Raw genomic sequence first — 23,465 nt, 5'->3', positions numbered from 1 at the left:
CCCCTATACCACCCCTTATCCCCGTAGTCCTCAATCGACGATAGTCATAACGGCCTACTTCAAGCTTATCATTCATCCTGAGGATATCATGCTGTAAGGGCTAGTTACCTAGTAACGGTAACTAACGAAGCCTCTCCATAGTAGATAGACATATAGATAGCCTTCGAGTGATTTAGCATGTCACCTTATCTCAAGCTCCATAACTACATACATACCTAACCTCCAAGCCATCCTGGCTAGTCCGGAAGAACCAACTTTCTAAGCGGCGTGGTGTTATGTGTGTACTTAGACGGTATGCAGTAGACTGGTAGGTACTGGGTAGATAGATATATGCCTATGATACTATCTATTACAAGACCCTTATCACTCCCAAGCGAAGCAAGGGCTTGTTGAAAGGTAAGGCTAACACAGTTGTGAAAAGGCAACTTTCTCGTTCACCGCCATGCCAGGACTATTTTATGTAGGTAGTCGAGGCATGGAAATATGAACCCTACAAACAGGCAAGGGTCTCTTCGTGTATTGGCTGATTCGAAGCTAGGTACCTAGTAAGTGAGTGGCCTGTGTGCGTTGGATGTTCGGGGGCTTAGCCAACAAACAACAACTAGGTTAGCTAACTCCCTAGGTTAGGTAGCTAACTAACCAACTGGCCAACTAGCCAACTCCACAAGCAAACAAGCGCGCGCCTACCTCTGCGCTCATGGCATTGCTAGGATAGTATAGGTAGTGAGTAGTAGGTATCTAAGCCATGGTATAATAGGCATCATATCGTTTGTTTGACGGTAAACATAATTCTTGTCGTTTTTAGGTGTGAATGATTCCCAACACATGGACTCGGGAGCATGACTCAAATGAAGTTCGCCAGGAGGCTCAGCATAGCTGTATTTGGACTCGCTATCCAGCAAACTATAGTAGTAGTTAGGGAGGTAAATAGCCAAGTTGGTACCTATGTGGTCTTTCAATCAGTCACGTGAACATTGCGAGGAATATGCCCACCATTTACCCTCCTTCTTCCAGGTCTAGGAGTGATTCGGGTACCAACAGCCTAGGTATTATAATTGAACTCCCCTCCTCAAGCCTAAATACCGCGGCTCCCTTTGCATGGAAAGGAGAAACATGTATGTGTCCAGATCTCACACAGGAAATATAATAATATATAAACACCAACATCAACCTGAGACCTACCTCCCCCCAGTCAGTCACCCATATAATGCCATCCACACCAACAGCCCCATTCTCAGCCTCCGTTGGTATATGCATATTACGGCCCCCGATCTCCACAATAGGTCTCAGGACCGATCCGGGTACCGTACGCACGTATGTGCCTCGCCATATTACCCAGTAGCCGCGGGTGGGGGCCGGGCAGTCATCTCCCCCCCCCACGCCAACGCGGAGCGGGAACCCGAAGAACGGGGACGCGGATGTGGCCTTGATCGGCTCGGATAGGAGAGTAACTATCGGTACCTACCTAGATACATAGGCCACCAAGATAGGGTTTGTAGGCATATTACCAACCCACCCACGCTCTTACGTCCGCAGGGTAGGGGGGGGGGGGGGGGGGGGGCTATCTTAAGCCAAGTATTGAACTCGGTGTCCTTATCCGATCCAACGACCCGTAGGTAGGTAGGCAAGTCAGAACAGCCCAGCCAACCGCCAGAAGGATTCCTTCTCCCGCTGCCTACCTGCCTTCTAGCGCATCCCCCCTTTTTAACCTCATCGCGGCCCGGAAGGTGGCTGGGGCTGGGGGCACGTACATATCCGCCGTACGTAAGGTAAGTATGCATATACTTATGTAGGTAGGTACCTAGGGTAGTTCCGCATGCTGGGGACGGGAAGGACCCGAAAGGGGGGAAGGGGGGGGGCGGGCTGGCTTGTTGGCGTCCCTTCAAATCGGTTTTATGTAGTTTTATGTAGGCAGTTTCGTCTTAAGGCCAACGGCCCAGACCTAACCCAGGTAAAAGAGTATGTAGGCAAGCATCTAGGTATAGTTATGATATAATATGACATGTAGGTAGGTGTAGAAGCGAGGTACCAACCTAACCTAACCTAACCTAACCTAACCTACCTAGATAAGTGATACATCGTAAACAAGGCCCAGGCACATACCACATCACATACCTCACCAACCTACAACCTAGTAACTACATCCTAGGTACTTGTATTACCTAACGAACTACATAATGTAACGGGTAGGTATGTATCTAACTACCAACATAAACCTGACTTGCCTGTCTGCGTAGGTAAGTACCTAGCATCGAACCGAGCCAGTTTAAACCAACGCCCCATTACTTAGCTACATAGGTACATAGGGACATTCATGCTTACTTACTACCACTTAATCACTAACACCAATCACCATCCCGTCCGATCACCCCCTTTCTCTTTGTCCCAACTTCAAATGCTACTTACTTACTTAGGTCCTAAGGTACTACTCACTCACCTACCTATGTACCTACCGTTACGCAGCATCAAACCACCACCCACCTAGGTGAGGTGAGACGATAAGCATCATATCACATCAGCCGCCCACCTTGTCCCCTCCCCCCCCCCTCTCTCTCTCTCTCTCCCCATAACCGCCCCTTTCTCTCTACCTCTTTATATAATCAAAAGTATGGGCAGCTATATAATTGGCCCATACTCGAACGAATCAGTTACACCTACCTACCTACCTACCTAGCTGCATGACACCAACGAACCACGCGAACACCCCCTCAAACAAGTGAAAGTGAGAACGGCCAAAGTGCGGCATGGAACCGAATCAGGCGATAAACCGCGAGTCAGCGAACGAACGAACTCGCAGCCAAGCGAGTTGAACAAATGAGGGAATAAGAAGAAAAAGAAGCCCTGAGAAATAGGTAAGTACCCATTAACGGGAGAAAGGGGGGGGGGCGTGAAGAGAAGAGAAGAGAAGAGAAGTCTAGATGTGCATATGTCCCATACAGAGGTATCCGGGCGAAACAAAAATACTATGCAACTGCCTACCAACCTATGTATATGTAATCCAAGTACCTATTGACTGTCGTAGCATCGACTCGTTACGTCTCGTACATAAGATACCTAGGTACGCAGACATGGGACAGACAACCGAACCGTTAATACTATCATATTCCCCCCCCGACAAGCCGTGAGCGAATAAAGCATGTTCTAAGTAAGTGTGCAATGTTTTGTTTCTCACTTAGGTCCTAGGTCTAGTCCTAGCTCCGTAAGGCTATCTACCTACCTATCCGTAATACTTTAGATATGACCTACGTATGTCGTGAATCATGATTAACACAAGCAACCCACTCCTACACAGATAAGCTTCTTTCCACCATAGCATCTAGTTCGTTCGTCCGTTCGTGTGAAACCCCTACCCACGTCTTTTCCCTTTCACGGGATACCGGTGTGACCAGACGTATGATATTAGCTCAGCCGCCACACCGGCATGATGCATCGCATCTTATTTACTTGTTCGGATAATACTCCGTTGCGCCACCGGCCGATCTTTGCAGCCTCCCCTCCCTGCTAAGTATGTAGGACCTATTACCTACACACTAGACTTTGTGGTACCGAGCGATGGATATTAGGTACATAGTAGGTAGGTAAGACAGATGCCGAGGTATGTAACTACTAGCCACTAAGTAAGTAGGTACTTAGATAAACCAAACTGACAGGTATGTAAGCTGCCAATGGATGTCGCTATTGTAAACATCCATTCGGCACACCCCACCCCCCCACGGCGGCTCGTTCATCTCAAACGCCCCCCGCGATCGTATTGTATGTAGGTACTCAGTAAGACTTTGTGTAATCGTAGATGATCACCCGCTAGCGGATAAGCCGATGTTTCGAAACCACCGCTGGCGCCAGCAAGCCACCTAAACATCTCAGCTTGACTTGAACGAGCAACCCAATCATCACATCATACATTCTTTGCAGAACCAAGGTACGGGCTGTGTGATAAGCGCGTATAGATCTCACTTCTTGATGAGCCTATATTTACCTCCCGCAATTTCGAGCTCGCCGTCCGCTATCTTCTCTCCAAGGAACTCCTGTAGCTCCTCGTTACTCCAGGGGAACCCGTCCGCGATCAGCATCTTCATCATCATCGAGATTTGGCCAAGAGGCATAGCGGGGCTCGAGTTCGTCAGCATGCCGACAATGAACTGCCAATACACTTGGCGCTTCTCCTTCTCCTTTTCACTGATTCCTGACTTGGCCTTTCGAGGAGTGACGGGTGCATTGTCGTTAGCACCGGCATTCATTGATGGCGCCGGCTGAAGGGATGATGACTGCTCAGCATCTGAGAGTCGCTCTATAACGACATAGGTACTATCTGGAAGCCTGCGTATGACATGCTTCTTCTCCCAGAATTCTAGTGCTGCCGTGAGCAGGTCTTCGTCCATCTGCAGTTTCATCCATAGATCCTCAAAGGTCCAACTAGAAGCATTCTCTTCGCTAAAGCAATCGATGACAGTCGCCTCGTAGGTATGGACATTTTCCTGTATGGTGCGGTCTTCGAGCTCAAGTTCTACGGTTGCTTGGCCGAGATGGTTAAGCCACTTGATCTTGCGCGACGGCTTGAGATGCTCAAAGACAGACTCGTACATCTTTTGCATTTCCGATACACTGGGAGGTAACACAAACCGTTCTTCTCCGATTTCGGGCCAGTAAAGACGAGATAAGATGCGTGCGTGGATTGTCCAGTCTCGCTCGACCTTATCTGGGTGGTTCACGGTTCCGCGGTTGATGACACCGTCGAGTCGTGCTGAGTCGTGGACATCCCTGATCATTACATCGCAAGCTTGTAGTGAAGATTCTCCGAATCGCTTCTTCAACAGGTCCAGCACGCCCACCTCTTGCTTAAAGGTAGTCTGATCAGAAAGCAACCGCTCCCCTATGATGCTTTGGAATTCCTTAATGAACACCTCCGCCGAGCCTAAGGCACTAATGAGTGTACCGATAACGTCTTCGGACTTTCGTCGTTTATAGTTATGACCCGCATCTACTGGAGCAGGCATCCAATTCAGGTCATCCCATTCTTCGTCTTGCCGCTCACTGCGGTATTGATCAGAATCTTGCTGTAGTAGCTCGACGAGTTCGACGAGCTTCGTTTGACGTGCTTCGGTATTGATTTCCTCACGATTAGCTAGCAGGCCCGTGACAATTATGCGAACAGTGTCTTCTCGGGTGCATAGATAGAGCTGAAGGGAGTACGCAACTCGGTCGAGAAGTACCCTTGAATGATCTAGCTTGTGAAATGTCCGAATCATAGCAATATACGTACGCAGTATATCTAGTGTTGAGCGTCCAGCATGAAGTAGGCGTTTTTGTAGTGTGGTTGAAAATGCATCTGTAAGCTGTAATCGTCGTTGAGGCGTCGTGACTGCGTAGCGGAGGTCATCGATCCCACCCTCGCTGTTCGGCCAGCTAATAACAATGTCAAACAGCTCATCAATACGCAGCGCCGCAAGCCTCCCGACTGCAATCTCCTTCCACTTCGCCACATCAGCCCAGGAGAACTTCACATTGCTACTTAGCCGGCTGGTGACTTCGAAGGCCAATTCCGCGTATTTGTGCTCGACCCAATCTACAAGCTCTTCTATGCACTTTGGTTTGACTTTGGGATTGCCTGATGCACGTGCCTTTATGTCCAGGTCCTTGTTAGGCGTCCACACTCCCGCAAACTTCTCTCGAATATAGGAAATCATTATCTCATCGAGGAGTTCTGCGAACAAGATCTGAAACTTCTCACCAGCAAGGCCGACCTTACAGACCGAATCCATAAGCTGATACAGCTCCTTCTTCGAACTCTCTGCCTTATCGACGCTAGCAGCCTTCTTCTCACGCGTCCATGGCTGATCAGCCGAATATACACCGAGAATTACTCTCATCAAGTGGCCGAGGACCGAACCTAAGGCGTCTATCAAAGGCGTAGACATCGAGTTTCCCACGATAGCATATAGGTCCCGGTGAAACTTCATCAGAGCAAGCTCCGCATCTTCTTTATCCATGGCCCGGAGAATTAGAGACATGCCGAACAGATACTGTCTATGCGCAGCCTCCAGCGTTCGTATGCTTCCCAGCAGCACTTGCGTCTGGTCCAAGTGGGCGCCACAGACATCGAGCAGCGGCAGCACATAGCTCACGAAGTGCAGCCTAACTTGGTGGGAATGCCAAGCGAGGATGTCTTCGGTGTGAACGAGGAGCGGAAGACGCGTAGCCGGGTCTAGTACATCCAGGAGGGCATCCAGAAAGGGGCCATCCTCGAGGTCCTGAGAGTTCGGCAGGGAGCCGAACGAGTCCTCCGCCGTCACGGAGGGCGGGAGGGCGATCCGGGTTGTGACCGTGTGCCAAGACCGGGCAAAGCGGGCTTGTTGAGCGGCATGGGAGCTGTTCTCCGGGGAGGCCAAGCCGAATTGGGGGTCAGCTGCCTTCTTCGAACGAGTCTGGACTAGTGGCGTTCGACCTTGCTCGGGAAAGCATAGGGAAGGGGCAGAAGAGAGTGTGGAACTCGAAACATCAGTCTGGAAGACAGACTGGGCTGCGCGTCTCCTGCGCGCGTTCCACTTAGTATCCGCAGTCATCATCATAATCTTTTGTTGCTATTGTTATCTATGGCAACATGAGAACGTGGGTGGACGTGCTGACGGATTCATGGCCCTGGACAAAGAAAGAGAAATTTCTCTATGAGGAAAGTGCCAGATGTGTCGAAATTATTTTTAGGGAGTCAAAACTTGACCACCTCCCCTTAGCTCTCTTGGTGTTATTCTGGGCGGCTGAACGAGGTTGAATTGTTGCGTTGCAGGCCTGGAGATGAAAAGACAAGGTTGTTGAGATTGGTACCTATCTGGTCCTATCATAAAGTAAAGACCTGGGCAGTTTAGGTAGGCGGTGAAGGGCGCTTAGGTCAGGTACTACATGTACCCTGAACATTGAAATATTTAGGTACTTGAGTACTAACTATGTGGTTCTACTAGGTACCTACCTAGTAGTATCAATGTACTGAAGTACCTCCATGGGCTGTGGGTCAACGGCCTCACGCGGCTGAAGCGTTTGTCGCAACATCCTTCCCGCTATCATCAACATACACCATACCGTGCATCTACAAGCCTCCAAGGTTGTCTCTTGCATATACATACATATGTACACGTGTAGAATCTCAGCATTACTTCCTCCGTTGTCGCATTTGTATGTGTATGTATGCAGGACATCACATCCAGGAAAGATGGCATCGAACTAGGTATGCATATGCACATTAGTACCTAGGCATGTACGATAAGTATCTTTCGTATACCAGGGTCAATCATTTCCATTGGACGTTATCGTCAGATACTAACTGGCACTACGTTAGTTAGGTGCTACTGTGTATTGTATTGTACCTATCTTAATGACAGTTAAATGTACGCTAGAGGCGGTAGTAGGTACTACCTATTATGTACCGAGTCATGTATGTAGGTACCTTTTAGAGATCGACTTCAGATTAACGCTCATTAAGCTTAAGATCTTAAAATATCATCATCATGACTGGACTACCTAGGACATGGATTATTATATGGATGACATACCTAACCTAGGTTGGTAACTAATAACTATGTATGTTCTACCAAATATCCAACACCTAATTACCTACCAATGTAAGTAAGTAAGTTGTGTTGTTTGCAAAGTTGCCTATCCACCCCGTGGTATCCGACTTGGAAAGCTCATCTATCCACCTATTCTGACATGATCTTCCACTGCTACCTCACTGCCCAGAGAGGTATTTGACATGCATGCGGATGACAGCGGTTTCTGGTTCTAATTAAACTCATCCGCTAGCTTCGACTTCTGGGAAGACAAGGTTCACGATAGATAGATAAATACCTACATACACTAGGTAGAGAGAAGAAGAGGAGAAGGAAAGGGTGTGGTGAGGGGGGATATCGCCCCCAGGGTATTCCGGGTTGGTGAGACGGCATTTTTGGGAAGAATTGCTGCGGCGTAGACGAATCGTAGGCCCCTCCCACACGCTTGCATGCGGGTAGCATGTGGGAGAGTAGCGTGCGGCATAGGCAACACGAATAGAAACAGCCCATCGAACAGGCCGGTCAGCAGCACCACGCAACTGTTCTAGCAACTCGACCGATGCAACAATACCTTACTTATCAATACTACCAATATTACCTAGTGATAAACCTCATAATGTATGTACTTTCTCGAGTATTTTGCCTATTTGTTTACTTACCATTGTACTAGTCATGCCAACTGCTTTCCTCTTCCCCCCCACTCGGGTCGTGAAATTGGATACGACTATGCAGATCAGTCAGACGCTAGACGGATGGCCTTACTGCGTAAAAACGAGGCGTGAGGAGGGCTGAATCATTACGATTTAGGGCTGACGCAGGCAGCTGTATTAATGTACGGAAGTCGACCTTTTTGCGTTGCGTTCTTCTCGAATGAAAAGCCCGAAACCAATCAGCAACACCCACTCGCCAGCCAGGCCAGCCAGCCAGCCAACCATTCAGGTCAATGAGACACAGACAACCATCCAGGCCGTGTTACCTCCGTTATGCGATGTGGTGCTGCCTATGTATGGCCTTGCTCTCTTCGCTTCCCGCACAGGGGAAATAATAATAAAAAAGACTTCTTTGATATTTGATAATATCAGGCAACCGCATTGCATCAAGATCATGATGTTTCTAATCGCCGGTTGACCTAAAGCCGGTTCCCGTACAGTTGATCAATCGCCACGCAACTCTTCCTTGGTCGAAGGCAATGTGTAGTAAGCGCAGGACAGATGCATGTCGCCGGGGGATATTGAAACGATCTTTCTTCTGCTTTGGTTACATCCGGGGGTCGAATTAACCATTTGCCTCCCACCTCACCCACGCTGAACCTACAGCTTTCACACGTGTAGGTCAGGTGGTATGGGGAAGTTCGGCTGGGGTTATGCTGTAGGCTCTACACCTGTCAGGTCCTTGCAGCGTAGTAATCACCACCCACCTAAGAATTTGTTTCATGTTCTGCATTGTAACCGGATTGCCCTTGGTTGAGGCCTTGGTTAGTGTGGCGTTGGTCTTAAGTTCGCATGGTCAGCGTGGTTGGCTGGGCGGCCACCCCGTGAGTCGGGTACTTGGTTAGTGCCCACTCGGCGACCTTCTATACATCCCGAAGTAACCGACCTTGGAGTAGTCACTTCACATACCTAGCACATAGCATGTTTTTGGTCGACCTAGAAGTGTGCGTATGCGTGTGCGTATGCGTACCTATATTCATATCGGTTTAGTCTAATTGAATAATGATACTGAAAATGGGATTGGAAATACTTTGCGAGATCGTCCTTGAACTACGAAGTATTTTAAGCTGGAAAAATCGATAGGTTAGTTAATATGCTATGTATATTGCGTGCTGTCAGTGTACGGCGCAGCAGTATTTCCGATCTTATAGCTCCTCATGTATATCGAGTGAGATCGACGCCAGCTTTAGATTACTCGATGTACCAGTAGCATCATCGAATGAAATGTTGCCTTTTGAGACTACACTCACTGCCTATGGGTCGCTGTGTATATTTTAGATCATACACTTGAGTACCCAAGTATTGTGGCTTCGGGACCGATCGAGTCAATCTTGATAGCTCTGTAATGCTATAACTCTTTGAGCCTTTTTTTCATCTTTCCCCTTCGGCCACAGGGGTCATGTTGAAATCCGTGTGGTGTCTTATTTGCGTAAAGGTGCAAAATTAGAACGACTTTCCGCGATTGATATTCTCCTTCCTGTTTGCTTTCCGTAGAGAGGTGGAAGTACCCGCTAATCGCCGTTGTTATACATATCATCGTATGTAATCCGCATCTTGTCATGTACTAACCGCTTTTACATATATGCCTATCTAGCATGCTTAGGTTAGGACATATGTTTCACCTCAGCAGATATGTATTGGCGGCATACGCGGCCGTATCACTTGAGGCTGGCTCGCCATCATGGTGGCAAGTGCGTTATCCTTAGGCCCCCAAAGACTTCTAAGACCACGCTCACATTCGGTGTTGCGGAGAGTCTGACGTTGTATGGGACGATACGAGTATTATCAGATGGTTCATTTTGTGATCAGCCGTGGACTCGAGCTTTTTTCATTTTCCTATTTCTGTCGTGTTTACATTGATACCTCTTGTATGGCCCGCCGCTTGCGTGCACCTGGTTTCATAGGTAGTCTGTGATGTTGATATTTGCATGGCAGATGAATATAGCGCGATGCAAGCATGTGGCAACAGCGATTTACGCCTTTCGCCCGACCTCGTGTTGTCGCAGATATCCATTTACAAAGGTCCAGGAAGCCACAACGTAGTAGTAGTTAATTTGATAGAACTGGTAGATATTTTAGTATAATACGATTTGGTAAAGGGTCTCAGTGTCGGAGATTAGGAGAATACTATTTTAGTCCTTTGCGGGTTTTCGCACTTTATGAAGGCCCTGACATCATAAGAGCGAAAGTCCGCTCCGAGGCCCCTCGGCGACTTTCTTCTTCTCGGCACACGGGAAAGTGCACGGATCAAGATCATGGTTACCTAGTAGATATGCGCCAGCATGCGTAGTTCTCACCTAGGTAACCGTGACTTGTAACTAGTACACTGTCAGCCATCTCAGAGACAGGAGATTATGTAGGTACTTACTAGGGAGTTAATGACTTAATGTACATACAAGCACGTTAAGCAGGGCTAGCTAGGCAGGGCCGTTGTTCCAATATAGGTACCTTTTTCATAACACCGGCTAGTCGTCCCGACTTTACCCAAGCGAGCAAGGTGTGACCTAGGTGAAGAGCTCTCTCCCCCTCAAGGTTCGAGACTGTACCAATATGATAATGCCGGTTTTATGTAAGTCCGCGGACATCTGGAAGCACAGTTGTTGCCCATTTCATTAGTTACCTATGCAGCAGTTCTTCGGTTCATACATGCGCAATCCACACATATAATTCCGGCTAGGCATGCTTAGCACAGCAAATTATTTGATTTCTTTGTTTAGGTAGCCAAATGCACTGAGCCGTGCCCTATTTCGGATATGGATACCGATGATGTAAAAGGCCCGCTGGACTAACCGCTACGTTGATCGGTAGGCGGATCAAGATGTCTCGTGCCTCATTATATGGTGTATGTAATATATTGACTTGAGCTGTTATATTGTGTTATGTATGTTATGTATGTATGTGCGCATGTGTGTCTTAGGATTGTGTGGGGGAAGAGAGATAATCTATTACCCATCTTGGTTCAATTGAAGGTTTAAGCTGTTCTGTCCTACGCTTATGTAAGACACTTATGTACCTAGGTATAGTTATGTATTTATGTGCAATTCCATGTCGATGTTCTTTGCCCTTGTCAACTTTACATTTGACATGTACGCAACGTCTAATAGTAGTGCTATTCATATCAGGTACTAGCGTGCTTATATGGGCAAATACAGGGGACTTCAAGGTTGTTTACTGTGTTTCTTACCAACGATGGATTCAAGCTTGAATTGATGATGGCGATCCACATGGCATAGGCAAGTCTCTTGCGGAAGGAGCCTTTAGGTTAGACACTAAGCCCTGCATGTGTTTTTTAACCTTGCCTATAACTCCAGCTATAGGGGTACATAGTAGCTACATCTCAATGCCCATTGCCCACTTCATATTAGTATGTGGTATGTAAGTATTAGATATGTATTTTGCAATAATACCTTCACTCGTTACGCAACTCTATGATGCAAGGCCCCACTGGTAATCTCATAATGAACATTGAACAGAGGTACATCTCTAGACAGTCTAGACTTAGTATGTGTACTTAACTACCTAGTACCCTAAGTTAGAACCTTCGCTCATGGATACTTCAAATAATAGTTGCCTTACGTCGGTGAGTATCTACTATCATACCCGTCTGCCTACACTAGTATAGTTTAACGATGTAGTAAAGTAACGTATCAATCAATACTAGCAAAGGGTACCTTAGGTAGGTTTACTAGGTAGTATGTTAAGGTCAAAGTTGTATCTGCTGCAAGGAACTAACCGCACAATCGGTGCGCATGCTCTTTTAAACGTTGCGCAAAAAGGTACCGGGATCCTCGCGTCAATTAACTTGAAGACCAATCCAAGCCTGTCAAGGATGTCATAGCTTTTTGTAGCGTTGCTTCTATTTCTGGCAGCATTCCACACAGACGATGATGGCACATGGCTTTTTTTTTTAACCCTTCCCTTCCCTTCCCCCCCCCCCTCATCACCCACCCCTCCCACACCCCTCCCCTTTTTCTTTCCACCCCTGATCCCCGTCCAAGGCTGTGCTTCGCTTTCTTCTCCAACAGAATTTCCCCAAGTCCCAACGAGCAAGTTCAAAGGTTGCCATGGGGGTTGGTCGGAGTCGGGGTCGGGTCGGGGTAGCAGTAGGAAACCCTTGAAAGCCAAAGAAGAACATGAAATGACTTGTGGTTTTGATTGGCCCGCGGGTCGTTTCTGCTGTACATGGTATGTACTTCGTACATACATAGTTACATACATAGTACATACAGCTACGATACAGAAACACAGCATAACGATTCGGCCGATCCCACCACCACCACTACTACCACCACTTCTAGCTAGTGACTACTTACTCCTACCCATCAACATCAAGCCATGTCGTCAAGATCTACTATGTAGGGCTCTGTGTTTTGTGTTTTCTGATAGCTCATGCTGCAGAACAACGGCGCATTTGTTTTGTATCACCTCATTGTGTAACCATCAGACTCTTCTTCTTCTTCTTTATCAGTCACGTTGCTTACATACCTACTGACCTACCTAACCTAGTTGTCAGGTAACTAATGACTACCTACATATGTATTGTACATGTTAAAACACCAGTATGTATGCCATTGATTAACAACCCCCCCCCCCCCCCCCCCCCCCCCCTTCCCCCCAGTCAGCTGCTACGCCCATTTCATTCGTCCACGGAACGAACTCTGTGGTACGGGAGAGATTATGGGCGATCAGAGAGAGAGATAGATAGATAGATAGATGCCTACGTACCTAGTAGGTACGATACCGATAAACATCATACGTAACTATGTATTGCACTAATTTATGTATGTACATAATGTAACAGCAAAACTGGGACCCCCTTCACCTCCTCTCCTCCTCTCCTCGCATATAAAGTCCCCTTTTCGGCCGAATCGTATATCCTAGTCTGGGGAAGGGGAAGACATAAATTAGTGTATGTATGAATATCTGTATGTACGTATGATATGGCCTAGGCCAGGGAACCCTTAAACCTGCCAAAGATTAAAAAAAGTGGGTTTAATGTCTAGGGGGGGGTAACTGCACTGCAGGTGACGAGGTTGAAAGAACGGGACATATGTCCCACTTTGTTCCGTTGAGCTTCGCAGCTTGGTAACGGTCGCCGTCTTGTTTTTGAGACAGGACGATTTCCGGATTTCTCCAGTTTCTTGTTTTTTTTTTTTTTTTTACCTTCTCCGCCTTCCTTAAGAGATGAGGGGGGGTGAGGTAAACCGGGTAGAGGAGGAGGAGGAGGAGGAGGAGAAGACGAAGGGGGGGATTTCTTCAGACCGGAACTGGCAGCGAGCCGAGTTACAACGGCACCGCACTTAATTAAACTATTGTAGCTTCATGTGTATGCATGTCATGTAGGTATGGGCTGGGTATGGTAATGTATGGTAGGTACAATACATACATTAGCTAGGTAAATCTTGAGTGAAGCATCTCCCAATGTGGCAGCTGGTTGTGGTTTTGAGTGCTATGTGCTGCAACGCTATTCCCTGCTTGCCACCTGGCTATAAGCTAAGGCTTCTTCACATAGTAGCAATGCCTACACTACGCTACCTACCTATATCAGCCATTGTGTATGTCAGGTCCTATCCATCGTCGCTGGTGCTATTCCTAGATAAGGGTCAACATCCATGTCGTCCACGCTTTTTCCCGTCCATCGTCGGGCTTCTCCATATGCCATCCTCGAGGCGATGTCGCATTACACATAGCTACTAGTCGGCCGCGTGAATCGGAATGGTCGTAACATATGTCAGGTCGGATGTGATGCTACCTACCTGCCTACATTCTATACAACGCTGAAGGGGACTCCACGTTTCTTGAAATTAGGTACGGCTGAAAATAGTTCAGTCTATATGCATATAGACGAGTTTGTAATGCTTCTATCATGGCAGAGTCACTTACGCTACCCCTCCCCGCTGTATGTGCGACATTTTTACCGATGTCTTGGTAGCTTTCCAGTCCTGACCACGAAGACTGACTAATAGTTCCGAATAGTTCAAGTTAAGCTGGGGAGAGAAACATATGGCTAGCGTAGCAGGTTAAGACAGTATCACATCACAGCCGGATATCACCAACATAGGTAGACAGTTTAAAAATAATGTCTTAAAATGATAATTTTGTCAGTTCCAAATATTCCAAAAATATACATGGTTAAAGATTGAAGGTCGAAGATAAAAAATATTTCAAGGGAAGATAACAAAAAAAAGGGGGTATATGCTTAATCTTCCACGCCATGTCCAAAGCTCGTCAACCCATCAAATCCTTTAACGTCCATAATCCCATATATACTCCGAGTAAAAAAATAAAAACAACAGAAAAGATATTTCCAAAGAAAAGAAAGTTTTAGATGCCAGTTGAGTCGTCGCCGTCTAAATCATATGCCACTCCACAATTCATCGTAGCCCTCGCATTTTTCGCCGTAGCGCTCCTAACCATCATCCGTCCATCGTAAATAATACAAAAGTGGGGTTTATCGATTCATCGGGCCTCACGAGTTTCGTCTTTGCTTACACTTGTCGTGAAGCAGGTGTCCATTACGTGCCTAGAATAATTATTAGTTGGCCGGCTGGTGGCATAATCTGAAGGGGATAAACACTTACAGTAGTCCTTGTGAACTCAGCACCGCAGTTGGGACACGTAGCCTTGGTTGCTTGTCCTGATTTCTCGCGTTGATGTCTCAGGAGATTGCTGAAGGTAGAAAATTGTCGTCCATTACAGCCATGCTCCCAGCACTGGGGCTTTGGGCGACTTTGGACAACGCGAACGTGACCAGCCTCTTGCGCTGTGCCCCCAGAAGATAGAACAGGTGATGCCTGAACAGGATACATCATGCCAGCCTCATGCATGGGCGGTGATGGTCGACTACTGAGACTGTTAGATGTGCCCATTTTTATCATTACTTGCGACAATACGAACCTATATTGTGATGACAAGCTCTGCGCGGAAGGTGGCGGTGGATAACCTGGTGAGTAATTCAAGCTCATGTAATCGCTGGGGGGCCTTATTATATTAGTTGTCAGCGCTATGATATTTAGTGTTACCAATGAATGAATCACTCACAATGACGAAAACTGATGTGCAAACATGTTCGAGCTACCGTGGTCCGGAAGTGGCGATGTGGAATAAGACGGCATATACGAGCCTGCCATGGTCGTAGCGGGTTCTGCGAGAAGAGATATTTGCGACGGCGCTGTCGAGTACACTGGTACCGGGGATGCGGAAGAGAATTCATGCATTGAGACGGGCGGGGATGCCGAGGCTGAAGAATAGTTGCTCATGGTGCGGCGCGCTCGTACAGATGACTTTGAGTCTCGTCGGACTTGGTCTCGTTGCCTCTTGAGTTCGCGCTGCTCTGGCGTTAAAGTGAAGCGGGGCGGGCTCGAGGTTAAAGATCTGGAAGTGCTGGGAGGAGTCATTCTAGGATCGGGACCATGGCCCATGGAGCCCAAATCGTGGCCTAATAGATCATGGCCAGATTCAAGACCCGGCCAAGTGAAGGAGGATCGAGGAATGCCCATTTCCATCCTAGGGTCGTATGCTACAGCTACAGTACTACTTTATTATGAGTTTTAGTTCTCGGTTGGGCCAGAAATGCAAGCTTACCTCATATTTGTGGATGTCGCTGAGGGTGGTGGAGATGTTGAAGAAGGAGAACAACCTCGCGCTGGATCGAAGCGTAAGAGAGGTGTATTTTGAGGCTGCGTTTGCCGTTCACTCCACTCAGCATCCAATGCACCTTGGGGCGGCGGAGATGGGTAGGACGCCTGGCCTGGATGAAATGTCGCAGAGCGCTGAGATATATGCCTTATATATGAAGGCGGTTGGTTTTCCTGAGAAGAAGCTGGTTGGCTTCGAGGCGAATCGATGAGATGTAAGTCGTGAAATCCTCTTGTCGTCGAGATCGTGTTAGCTCTTGACCTAGGTAGGTGTGAGTAAGAGTCTTCGAGATTTCGTTCTAATCGAGTGGATTGGTTCATCGTGATAAAGAGATAGTGTCGAGTTGAGGGCCTTTAAGTAGTGGTAAAGAAATACATACAATAATGTCTATCTATGCCTTATATTTTGCCTGGGTTGGTATATGACTCGGGCGTTGGAAGGAAGATGGAAGGATATATGAGAGTCTTATACAAATCACCAAGGTGGAGCTGGTTGAGAGATATGGGGGAAGGACTTTGCAAGTTGTGTTTGGCAAGCGTTTTGTATTAAAGATTCTCAGCCTCAAGGGTTGCGATGGCAGGACAAGCAGGAACCTCAAGAGCTTATAAATTTATCAGAGGCAGTACCCTGGTGGAGCACGACAGGCCTTAACCTTACGTAGGTATATGCGTGGGAAAGGAAAACGGCGCCAGAGATGTGTACCGCAGAATACATCTCGCAGTCGACGCCGCAGTGAGGAGAATGCTAGTACCTCTTACATGGATAGACAAGCCAAAGGCGGGTACAATGTAGGTAGGGCAAGGTAGGGGTTAGAGTGAGGTGTGTGTGGGGTGGGATGAGGACAGGCCGACTCCATAGTAGAAGTACCTTGTCTGTCCGGTGGATCATTTTATATACATAAATACATACAGAAATACTATGCCTTGACAGACGGGAAACGGGGGACATAGACAGGGTAGTGAGAAAACGGCGGGGGTCAAGATAATATGAGATAGGGTTCGAGGTACAGACGAGAGCTGCGCGAATACCTACATGCAGGTATGTATCCAAGGATGTATGTAGGCTACAGCCATTCTCTTGTGTACCTAGGTATGTGATATGTATGTAAGGGTACCTAGCCTACCCCGGCGATCGATTGCTTGACTCCCTGAAGAGGGTCGGCTCGACAAGGCAACCAGCAATTGATCCCAGGAGCTGTGCTTTGATGACAGGGGATTCTATGAATGCCTTGGTTCCTGGTGTCTATGATATAACGTAAGTAGCATAGCATAAAGTAGTATAGAGAAGCTAGAAGGGGGGGAATATGGTCAGTGATAGAACGGCGTGCTGTGCGTCAAGAACGTGTAGAAGTCAGGTTGTAGTGTAGGTATGTAGTGTAGGTAGACAGGCAGGCAGGCAGACAGACAGACAGACAGACAAACAGTTGGGTACGTGCTGGGTATGTAGATAGGTAGGCACATAAATTAGGTACCTACTCAGCTAGCCGAATCCGAGAATAAGATAGATCCACATACGGGGTATCCTCATGAGCCATGGGGTGTAGCTAGGTCAAGCGCGCAGGACCCAGTTTACGGGTAGGGTGGCTTTGGCGTTTCTTCGCGAAGAATGGTGAGCAGGCAGTGCTAATTCTGCGACTCGCTCTTAGTTCGACCTGCCTTATCCATACTCCAAGTAACTATCTCGCCCACATACATACCATACAGTTACTATAAAGAGCTTGTAAGTATCGTGTATAATACCTAGGTAGGTATAGGTATACTAGGTATTATGTAGTTAGCTATGTATGCCATGCGACTCCACTGCAAGGGTCTTGTGCAGAGCAGCGAGCTACACATTTTAGGTAAGTATGTATGTAGGACCATTGTAGGTAGGTATGTAGGTACATATTAGTATATTGATACCATGTACTAACGTGTTTTACCTTGATCCATTGTTAGTATCATATAATAGGTAATGTGATGGTGCAAATAGTAGGTTCATATCTTGTATCGTGATATTTTACTGGTATGGGAAAATGACGTGTGAAATGCAGTGCGTAGGACTTGATGCGAACTGCAACAATTCGGGACCGATGGTGATAGAGCCTCTTTCCCTTCCCTCTTTTCTTCTCCTTCTTTAGGCCTCATAACATACATAGGCGACTGTTACTCGGCTTCGGCCTCGGCCTTGACCTTGGCCTCGAGATGCAGTTGGCCGCATAGCAATAGCATTGGCAACGGTGTTCAGGGCCCAAATCTAACTGGACCATAGACGAATAGATAATATGTAATGGTATGCATAAAAAGCCTGACTGTGTGACGAATTTGGAATGAAAGAAGAATAGAAGAAATGTTCTATGAGAATAAGACGGGTTGTATCGATGTCACGTAGTAAGGGTTAATTACATGTAGCTCTTTAATTGCACGAGGGGTACATAGGATCCGGATCCATGTCCCCGTTTACCTTACCTGATTAGTAGACTGACGCAGGTGGTAAATGGGGTTAGAGACAGACGAACGCCCTAACAGCAGTAGCACTGATGATGAGTGTACTTTTACAATCCATACATCCAATAACCTACATGTAGGGTACTACATACGACGCAAGTACTATGTACTGAAGTTCCTGGCTCGTGCACAGAAAATGGCCCACTGCAAGCGCTGGCGTCTAATTAGTCGCCTGCAGTGCACTCAGTATAACTAACTAGGTGCTATGTAGTAAATTCGGAGTAGCCCTGCTGCCCTGGAGAGTACTATGTACTACTAGGTATGTATCTACTATCCATGGATGTAATAGTAGCTCTAGGGCTGTCATTACCACACACCCCACACTTTTATAGGCTTGGGAGGGGAGTGACTATAATAATTTTGAACATCGAAGCTCTTACAAGGATCTGCCTATGTACATGATGTATGTACATTTAATGTATGCACTTGATGTGTACTTGCAGCCCAAATCAGTATTTGGTGTGGGTAGGTACCTCCGCCTTTTCATCTTATGCTTTCAATTCTTCTCATGTTGTGTTTTTAGACCTCCAGGGCTTACATAGTACACTAGGCCTTACATTAGACCCTACCTAGTACTAACCTTAGGCTGCTAGGCACCTATCTCTACTATTATTGATGTATGTATCGTAACTAGTTAACCTAACTACTTCATACAATACTTCTATAAATGGTGTTAACAACATCATCATCAGTCAACGCTTAAGACTTGGGTTATTAAATTAACCATCTACATGGCTGGGTAGAAGAGTTGGTTTCTTGTCAGGCATTCTATTTTTGCGAGATGATGCTAGGCACAAACTGTACCTACCTACCAGGCATCTAACAGTCCACAATGTTGGTATGTACTCAATGTCATGTCATGTTATGTTTATGGTCATCCTCAAAGTCGATCAAGGTTGTGCCCGTGGTGCGGTAGGTGGTATCTCGTCATTTGCGAGTGGCGTTGGCTAAGAAGTTTGGTAACAGAGATCAAATCATGTCGATAAAATTTTCCCCTTTTGGATCTCTTGAACCAAGCCTAAGTGTTGTCTGGTTCTGCTAGGTCTTAAAAATCTCATTGCGGAGGTACAGGGTTGACAAGAAGCCGTGCTTCCAGTGTAGGTAGGTATCATATCTATCTGCTATCAGTCTAACCTTGGTAGTAATGTCAATACTGGGTATGTATGTTGTGTCATGGTAAGGTATTGTATGTACACGTTCCCCGTTCACTTTCTTCACATTGTTGCACTTCCGACTGTGCCTCTTGAAGCTGATCATAGCAGAGCGCTAAAATATCACTCACGCTCATAATTCGTAGATGTGAGGTATTCTCGGTAAGACTAGTACAATTAGCACAATTAGTTGCACACAGTTAAAATATTGACAGTTCAAAGAGTATACCTGATTTGACGCGACCTTAGTCTTGTCATCCACTATGTCGCCATTTTCGTCCGCCCCATCCTCGTCCGAAACACGCCTCTGAGCTTAGCAGTGGGTGGTCATTTTCTCCTACAACCTCCGATCCTAGGAACAGTCAGTTATCAGATTGGGGCTTGACCTTTTTTTTGTTCCATTTTTGCTCTCTCTTATGTCTTGAGGATTGATTCTAATATCATATGAGTTAACTATGGGTTACGTGGATTTCATACTTAGGTAGGTAGGCACGTATCATAATTTACGCAGGTGCCTGCACCTATGTATCCAGAGGCCATCAAACCCACCATCTGTACATGTACATGCCTCGTTGATAATAACCTCAAATTCTCCATTTGTATTCGAAGCCACCGATTCGGTAATCCAAGCATGAACTGATCCGACCCTAGGATATCTCATCCAAATTGCCATTGGGTAGGTTCAACAAACTGGGAGATCATCAGTTCATTCGCAGAAAGGCCATGTATCCTAGCAATAGTAGCCTCCACCGAAAGGCTACAAATCTTCGTCTGGCTTATTTCAATGGTCTAGAGTACGACGAGGCTATTTGTGTAAATTATTTTGTGTATTATGGTTATCATCTTTTAAACGGCAATACGCCCAGACACCAAAAATTGCCGCTATAGGTACCTGAGCCGTACACTACAAGGGCTTAGTTCATCCATTTACAACGGCCCGCTCAGAGCGACGGCGCGGTAGCTCTCTCTTAGTGGGAACCTATGAAATCACGGCTTTCCCCCCCACTAGATACCCCATTGATCAACGCCGCAAGGCTAATAGTTGTGGAGCAGAAACTAAGAGATTAGAATGAACAATGAACAGCTCGAATGAAACAAATCCCGAAAAGAAAAAAAAGATGTCGAGGCTCCATCTTCTAATAGCCGTGCCTCTCCTAGGGCCAATACCATGGCCCATGAGCTATGAATGGAACAGTAACTATACACCGCGCCCTTAATTAGTAACTTAATAAGTGCTAACCAGGCTATATCATCTCTAGTGCCAACCAAACACTACCTAACGAACCGTTAGACTGAACTTTTTGGTGTTTTCGATCATTCGAGGGGCCAAAAAGAGTAGCTGGTTTTATTTTCAGGATATCTGATATATCGCGCTTGTTACGTCTACTGAACCTTTAAAAAGATTACCCACTAGGAGGGACAAGAAGCAGAAAAGATTTTTGACTGATGGACCACCGCGTTAGCCAGTTGCCAACGTTTAGCGTGACCTGCTCCAGAACACCGAATCAGAAATAAAACCAAGAGGTTATAAAGTCCTATTGGCATATATTCGGAATGGCAACTCCATATAAGGCAACATTGTTGAGATGTGTTGGTCTACCAAGGCAATAGAGACCAAAAAAGGCGAAAAGACGTTGGACAAACCCGGTCGGCGTCAAATCAACCTAATTCCAACTGCAGTACCGATGCGGCGCCGACTGGTCGACGGCACAATACAAGGTTTAAAATGAAGCGCCTTTGTACGTGCCTCTACGTTTATGGTCGTATACTCCCCTCCTTTTTTTTCACAGCCTGCCTCTCCTGAGTGATTGAGTCGGTTTAACCGCTGCGTGGGCATTCTTCTAAGACATCCATCCATCATGCACTCACTGCGACCGTAACGAAGGACTCGGGGCCAACTGAGTGTTCGTAAAGGAGGTGGTCGACATTGGATTACTGCCATTCACCTGGAAATAGAAATAGTTTAATATCAACCTGACGTGATAGGGGTTTGTTGATGGAATTGGAGTAGGAGTATAAGTAGGTAGGTTTGGTTGGTATTATGGTGTTGTGCTAGACATTTCCGACAGTGTGGGACCCTATATATCCATCCAAGCAAAGACACCTACATGCTGGAGTTAGTACTAACATGAACCCAGAGACACATACATTGTTAGTGTTCCAGAACAGTGGTATAGCTGTATGTATGGGAACATGTATGATGTATGTTCTATGTATGTAGGCATGTGTGACCATTGGGCTGGTGATACGATTGGTCAGGGGGAACAGCTATGTAGGAATAAGCAGGTCTACTGGTAGGTAGGTTGCATGTAAGTATAGTGTACTATACCCCATATTGGCGTTTCTGGCCTCAAAATCCTTCCCGATTGGATTCGGGATATTTTTTTTCTTCTCGTTCTCTGGGCCACGAGGTTTCCAGGAATGTTACGTAAGCATGCAGCCAATAAGATGTGCATACATGATATGATGTAAAAGATAAAATGATCTGCGTGGAGGAAGGTGGTGTGCTTAGGTATTGGGTACAACAGTATCAATGTAAGTAAGCACATTGATGCAGGTATCAGGTATGTATTATGTACTATGTAATTATTACATTGCAGCTGGAGCACTGAGATTTGTTGTCATTAGTTATCAGTGATCGTATCTTCTTTTAACTCTTTCTGTACAAACCATTCATGTTCAATGTTCATCCGTACTTAGATTGACATAACTAACTACTCAAGATTTATGTCTAATGCAAGTCTGAAACAAACATTGAACCCTCAAAAGACTTTGATAGGGATTAACTACGGCGTACTTGATGTATCATGATGTTCTTTTGTTTACATCCATGGATATTCCCAAGGGCTCTATTTTAAACTCATATCCGTTTCTTCCTACTGCAACATCATCTAGACATCTGGATGCCACCATAGTAATCTAAAGCGACATTAGGATTACATAAGTATCAATATATTACATAGGTACCACACATACAAGTCATGGTACCTATGTAGTTACATGTAGGTACCTATGTAATGCATGATGGGGAAAGCACAGACCTAACTGGTAAGGTGGTTTGGTTTACCCCTCTAGCTCAATCTAACCTGCATAGGAACAAACATTAAATGCAGCTGCTTGTTTCAGCTAACCTTGGAAGTACCCTCTAGGGCTATGATGTATTTCAGCTACTAGTAGTTAGGTACCTAGCTGATAGGGCTGGAGGTGCTGTTCTGGGAAGTTGCATAGCACAGTAATACCTCCAGGGCTACAGTACTTTTTTTCTAACTTCTAATAAGGGCTTTCGATGTTGCCGACATTGGACAAACAACTTGAAACCTTCCATTTGATTTCCCCGAAAGTTGCTATGTAGCATCAAAATGGAGAGAATCAACAACCGGAAATTTGAGCAAAACAAATGCAGTTGGTTTTCAATATTTCAATGTTGTTGCATAATACCTAGTAACCCAACCTACATATGATTAGGTACAGTCCCTACTTACCTAGGTCCTACATATCTATCTGTTCCATATAACTACATTATCATTGATGTATTCAATATTCACAATATTCAAGAAACTTCATTCGGCCGAATCAATCATGGACGGACGAACCCGATCCCGACTCGCAGTTTAACATGGCAACGAAGGCAAGCAGCAATATCAGTCTATTGATTGCTTACACAAGATATATACTAGGTGGGCTTCGTTACATACATACAACCAAGGTCACAGCTGCGCTGCTGCTGCAGGTCTTGGCCTTTCGACGAATGTTCTCTGCCTACATACATAATATGTGCCTAGGTACCTGTACTCGGTTGCATTGATGCGACGACACCGTATAATACAAACACTCCCAATGCTCCCAAGGTAACCTGTGCTTCCCATGCATTTCAGTACCACCCATACCACCCATACCACCAACTTGAGTGCAACTATTACATATTTTACCTACTGGTTCGTT

The 23,465-nt window shown here is 46.2% G+C and overlaps 3 protein-coding genes across 3 annotated transcripts; 1 reads left to right on the top strand and 2 right to left on the bottom strand.

Moving 5' to 3' along the window:
• Positions 1–3,950: 3,950 nt before the first annotated feature.
• GGS25DRAFT_514824 (uncharacterized protein) lies at positions 3,951–7,041 on the bottom strand (the record flags this gene model as incomplete). The annotated part of the gene is made up of 3 exons (XM_049263027.1): positions 3,951–6,542; position 6,901; positions 6,962–7,041. The coding sequence occupies 3 exons, from the start codon at positions 7,039–7,041 to the stop codon at positions 3,951–3,953; spliced, it is 2,673 nt and encodes an 890-aa protein (XP_049115939.1).
• A 6,376-nt stretch (positions 7,042–13,417) lies between these two features.
• GGS25DRAFT_496391 (uncharacterized protein) lies at positions 13,418–14,306 on the top strand. The gene is made up of 2 exons (XM_049261518.1): positions 13,418–14,056; positions 14,225–14,306. The coding sequence occupies exon 1, from the start codon at positions 13,670–13,672 to the stop codon at positions 13,943–13,945; it is 276 nt and encodes a 91-aa protein (XP_049115938.1). The 5' UTR covers positions 13,418–13,669; the 3' UTR covers positions 13,946–14,056; positions 14,225–14,306.
• An 8-nt stretch (positions 14,307–14,314) lies between these two features.
• GGS25DRAFT_339281 (uncharacterized protein) lies at positions 14,315–16,418 on the bottom strand. Its single transcript, XM_049257951.1, has 5 exons — positions 15,833–16,418; positions 15,290–15,781; positions 15,146–15,229; positions 14,830–15,094; positions 14,315–14,771 (listed from the first exon to the last, which is right to left on the bottom strand). Exons 1-5 carry the CDS (start codon positions 16,204–16,206, stop codon positions 14,718–14,720), a joined length of 1,269 nt encoding a protein of 422 aa, XP_049115937.1. The 5' UTR covers positions 16,207–16,418; the 3' UTR covers positions 14,315–14,717.
• Positions 16,419–23,465: the final 7,047 nt, after the last annotated feature.

The sequence above is a fragment of the Hypoxylon fragiforme genome (assembly GCF_022984875.1).
Source record: "Hypoxylon fragiforme strain CBS 206.31 chromosome Unknown GGS25scaffold_6, whole genome shotgun sequence".
Taxonomy (NCBI): Eukaryota; Fungi; Ascomycota; class Sordariomycetes; order Xylariales; family Hypoxylaceae; genus Hypoxylon; species Hypoxylon fragiforme.
Note: the sequence above shows the minus strand (reverse complement) of the source record. Positions and strands in the feature narration are given on the sequence as shown.